Source organism: Sinocyclocheilus anshuiensis, unplaced genomic scaffold (assembly GCF_001515605.1).
Source record: "Sinocyclocheilus anshuiensis isolate Anshui unplaced genomic scaffold, SAMN03320099.WGS_v1.1 scaffold2041, whole genome shotgun sequence".
Classification (NCBI taxonomy): Eukaryota; Metazoa; Chordata; class Actinopteri; order Cypriniformes; family Cyprinidae; genus Sinocyclocheilus; species Sinocyclocheilus anshuiensis.
In genome coordinates, this window is record NW_015541069.1 from 171,457 (window position 1) to 176,369 (window position 4,913).

At 35.1% G+C, this 4,913-nt stretch overlaps 2 protein-coding genes across 3 annotated transcripts in view; both read left to right on the top strand.

Annotated features, from left to right (window-relative positions):
* Positions 1 to 944, top strand: part of LOC107690693 (arrestin domain-containing protein 1-like) — a 10,964-nt gene extending 10,020 nt beyond the window's left edge. For both annotated transcript variants that reach the window (XM_016489085.1, XM_016489084.1), the window contains exon 8: positions 256 to 944. Coding sequence is in view for 1 of the 2 variants with exons in the window: in XM_016489084.1 (XP_016344570.1) it covers positions 256 to 293 (38 nt within the window). In the remaining variant the exon portion in view is untranslated. The remainder of the gene's footprint in view (positions 1 to 255) is intronic.
* A 2,015-nt stretch (positions 945 to 2,959) lies between these two features.
* Positions 2,960 to 4,913, top strand: part of LOC107690686 (histone-lysine N-methyltransferase EHMT1-like) — a 10,908-nt gene continuing 8,954 nt past the window's right edge. Inside the window, exons 1-3 of the mRNA XM_016489078.1 lie at positions 2,960 to 3,074; positions 4,074 to 4,140; positions 4,333 to 4,733. Coding sequence (XP_016344564.1) covers positions 4,122 to 4,140; positions 4,333 to 4,733 — 420 coding nt within the window. The 5' untranslated portion in view covers positions 2,960 to 3,074; positions 4,074 to 4,121. The remainder of the gene's footprint in view (positions 3,075 to 4,073; positions 4,141 to 4,332; positions 4,734 to 4,913) is intronic.

Genomic DNA, 4,913 nt, shown 5'->3' on the forward strand with positions numbered 1-4,913 from the left:
AACAAAAATATTTGTTGTTTGTCTCAATAAATTGGGTTAATTTAAAAATACAGTGGTTAAATTTAAAAAAAATTCTATTGCTCTTTGTTTTAAAAAAAGGTTATGAAAAATGTCAATAATTATCGATACCGAACGATATGAAACATTAGCATAATAGGACCCCTTTAAATTATTATTACTATTATATTTAATTGATTGTACTTTAGGTAAGGAAGTGTTACATGGTGATTAATTTGATTTTATTTCTTTTGACAGAGCCTCCACCTTCTTATGAAGATAGCTGCAATATATAGGATGTTTCCCAACCATACGAAGAAGGGAGAAAAACACTGAAACTATTCATAACACTCCTGTGACTTTATAATAAATGCAGACCTCAAGCACTTTTGAACCAAATGTGTAATTATACAAATTCTGTATTCTTGCGAGGTCTGTGCTCTCAAGAATGTTTTTGTTTAACCTATTTAACCTAAGAGGTCAGCTGATACAAAACTTCAGATTTGGTTTGGCAGCTATTATGCCAAACAGTTGGAAAATGCTTTTCATTTTCGTCTTTGCAGATGATCTGTAAAATAGATCTGCCTCTTGCAAGGTTATTTTACCACTTGTTTTTAGGAGTTTTATCAATAGTTTTATTTTTAGAAAGAGTATTAAGTACTCTTTTACTAGACTATCCCTTGTTTTGTACATTTGTGCTTGCAATCACTCAACCCCCAGGGTCAATTTTTTTAGCATGTGTATGCTTTGTTTTTATGTTCTTGATAAACTAAGGAAGAATCCAGTTTGATTGAAATTGTAATTTTATATGCACATATCCTCAAGTTATTATACAAGACTGCTGAATATATAGTTCAAGTTTTGTGGTATTTAATAATTCGTTTCTCACTTTAATGATTAATTTCTGCCTTTGTTAGTATTGCGCACTACTTGCATATTAAACACTTTTTTTTGTTTGTTTTGTATTTGAACAGTGATTTACATTTAGTGTACAGATTAATAAAATTTTTAAACTGAAAAACATCTTGCATTTTGTACTGTTAAACAGAATGGAAATTAATCATTGGCATTGCTTGTGACTTTGATATGGATCTTTGATCTATTTACAGTATTTCTTACTTGTTTGGCGAAGATCTTCACCTACCTAGGGCGAAGATCCATTAAAGCAACTGGACGGTAGAGCTTGCTTAAAAGCATCAATAGTGGCCTTAACTCAAGCTGTATGTGTACCATAATGTAGCAAGTATGAAAGGAGAAATTATAGAGTGTAGCCTTTAAGTGCCAGTTGCTGCATATTGGAAAATGGGCAACTAAGACTGCAAATTATATAATGACTTTCAGGGTGGTCAGCAATTTCAAAGGAATTTCTGTAGGTACAGTTATTCTTTGGGACTCAATGTGTTGAAATTCCCCACTTGCAAACAATATTGTTTTTTTCCCCGATAATGTCTTATTTAATTTTATTGTGATATACATGTGATATACGTGATGCTTAAACAAAAAGTGCTTGAATGGCATATAGTGACCGCCTCATTTAGGCTAATGTCTTTTCTTACTAAAAAGTTGTTAGCTATTGAAACATGCATCTTGTAATATGTAGACTGAAATGAGTTACGTGAATTTTGTACAAGCCACAATAATTCATTAGACATCTTTTGTTGTGGGACTTTTGTTTCGCAGTCTTTGTGGGCCTGAGGTCTACACACTTTACTTAGCAACCAAACCCAGACTTAACCCTCTGTTCATTTGGGAGTCACACTTGTGTTGTTCGTGGTCAAAAGTGACCGGACACCTGCAACGTAACCTTTTTTTTATTTTCAGGTTTTATAAATTTTTGTTCAATAATTTTTTATTTTGTATTTTGAGAGAATTTCATTGTACTAATTAATATTTAGGCAATAATTATGATACTTTTTTTTTTCCATTGAAAATAATACAATTTTTTTTAAATTTTCTATTACTTTTCAATTATGGCAGTATTTCATGTTAAAATAGAGACAATGCCTTTAAAATCCCATTTTTGAAGGCAGATTAATTCCATCTGGTGGGAGAAAAAAACATAACTTGTGCAATTCCATGGTTTAGCCACTAGATTCCTATACTGTATAGCTCTATATAAAAGGCTTATAAAATCTTTTTTTTGTGTGTGGATTTGGTTTTATATTAAGACATTCACAAAGACAACTTTTTGTAAAGGTTTAGATTTGTGTGTGTGTGTGTGTAATGTTGGTTTGAAATGTCAGTTTTTGCATTAATTTTACTAGAGTCAAACCAAACATGAACACAAAGAAAGACATTTTATTACACAACATCAAAGTTAAACAAAAATGTAACATAAATGAACAGGAATACTTTATCAGAGGTTAATCAATCTGATTTCAACCTCTTATTTGAGTCTTCTGACTCAATTTTCCCATATTGTTACAGCCACACCAGTTAATTTGTGTGTATAATAGTGTATTGTGTGTGTGTGTGTGTGTGTGTGTGTGTGTGTCTGTCTGTGAGTGTGTGTAAGCGAGTGTTTGTCTTTTTTGTACTCTTGAAGTTTTAGAGTGTCACCCCTTTGCTTGGTGTCTGTTTTTACTGCATTGTGGCTAAATTATTTTTTTTATTTCACGCATTTGCAAAAACGTGCTTTGTGTTACAGTCACGCTCACACACTAGTTCATAGTGTGTCTGGGGTGGGTGGAATGCGTCTGTTTTGCACTCTTGATATTTTAGAGTGTCACCCCTTCATTACTGTGCACTGTGTTTCTGCATCGTGAATGATTTGTAGATTGTACACACAAAAATTATCTGCATTTTTGCATATTTCCCATTCATTTCCAATGGCGGTCATTTTTGACCGCGAACAACACAAGTGTGACTATTTTTTTTACTATACCCTTCTCCTAAAATGACCGAACAACACCAGAGAGTTAAAGTAAACTCTCCCCTTACCATTAGAGGGCGCGGTGTGGTCACATGACAGTCGCAGGGTGCATGCAGCAGGGAAGTGAAGAGAGGAAGACAAGCCTCTAAACTTTTGGAATGAACCGAGTTATTTTACAAAAATGCAAACCATCATAAGTTAACGGGTAAGTATGTGCAAAGCAGTCGTTTTTGTGGATAAATGTCCCACGCCGAATGTAGTTTATAGATACATGCTTCGTGTAGATTTGTTGTGGCTGGTGTCATGCGCGTCTGTTAGCTACTGTACATTGTTTCATGTTGTTCATTGTAATTCTGCCCACAATGAGCGCGCTGCGTCTGACAAAATAAACATTAACAAATGTTGTTATATACCCTCAGTTAATGAGACACAGGAAATCACAAGCATAATAGGCTATCATACTTTTTCAGCAATGCAAAGAAAGTAAGATGTAGCGTTTTGCAGAGCCGAAGAGCGATTTGTTGGCCGTATCTCAAAATCTAGTGTGATGCTGATGCCCAACCAGACAGCATTTGATGGCCAAAATGTTTTAAGTAGACCGCTTACTAGATGTTTAAACGCAGCACTTAAGAACTCGATATACAGTGGGTACGGAAAGTATTCAGACCCCCTTAAATTTTTCACTATATTATTTTGCCCCCATCAATACCAATAAATACATATAAAAAAACGGATAATATCTTGAAGCGATTTAATTGCTTTGTTTCTGTCATTTTACAAAATAATAAATATAACCATTAGGCTCCAACCATACAAGTTGCATTATGACTATATATCATTGTTTAAATATTAATTGGTCTCACACTTTTGTTTTTATACTAAATAACTGATGATTATAAAACATGCAAATATTGATCAGACCAATTATTGTCCGCCCCCATCAATACCAATAAATACATATAAAAAAACGGATAATATCTTGAATCGATTTAATTGCTTTGTTTCTGTCATTTTACAAAATAATAAATATAACCATTAGGCTCCAACCATACAAGTTGCATTATGACTATATATCATTGTTTAAATATTAATTGGTCTCACACTTTTGTTTTTATACTAAATAACTGATGATTATAAAACATGCAAATATTGATCAGACCAATTATTGTCCTATTTCAAATTATAACACTGTAAATTCTCACAGAGGAAGGAACTTGGAGGTCTTCTTGGATTGCTCCAGGTTCCCCCTGCCATGGCCAAGTCCAAGAAAGGTGAGTTTGTTGATTTCAAGGTTATTCATAATGGCATTCCAGTCACTATGCAAGTTCAGGTCAGTTAATGCATCCCATATCAAAAAAGCATCTGGTATTCTTCTTTTTCAGATTTGATTCCCGTATCAAGTGTGAAATGCACATTGTTTACATGCCTTAGATTTTTCATATTTTATCATGCTGTGCTTGTAGGTATGGACAGCCCTGCGGACCCTCCAAGAAGAGGCAGGAAGCCCAAATCCCTTAGTGCTGCTCCAAAAATTGGTAAACAACAGAGTGCTCTAGGCAGCACGAAGAGCACAGGGACTGGCTTTCAGCTACTCTCTGGCCAGACATCCCTCAAGCTACCAGCTGAAAACATCATCTCGGGAAACCATGGCTCCATCCACGAAGATGAACAAGATGCTCCAGAAACACAGAGTTCTGAATCTGGTAATGCTGCCAAGAGCATCACCACTTTGTCCTTACCTGCAGCCAGACAGGAAGGGGATGCCCAGAGAGGGCCGGAGGAGTTTAAAGCTGTGAATCCTGCTCCACCACGTTTGGCTTGGAAAACCATGGTTAGACCCGCACCAGCTCCATCTGCTCTGAAGGTAGCCTGCTGTTTGCTTATGTACTTTCTAGTTCATAGTAATTAGTTATGGGTATTTATTTATTGTCACCCAAAATTGTGGTGGGGACTAACAGACATTTATACACATTATCTTACATACAGTGGGTACGGAAAGTATTCAGACCCCCTTAAATTTTTCACTCTTTGTTATATTGCAGCC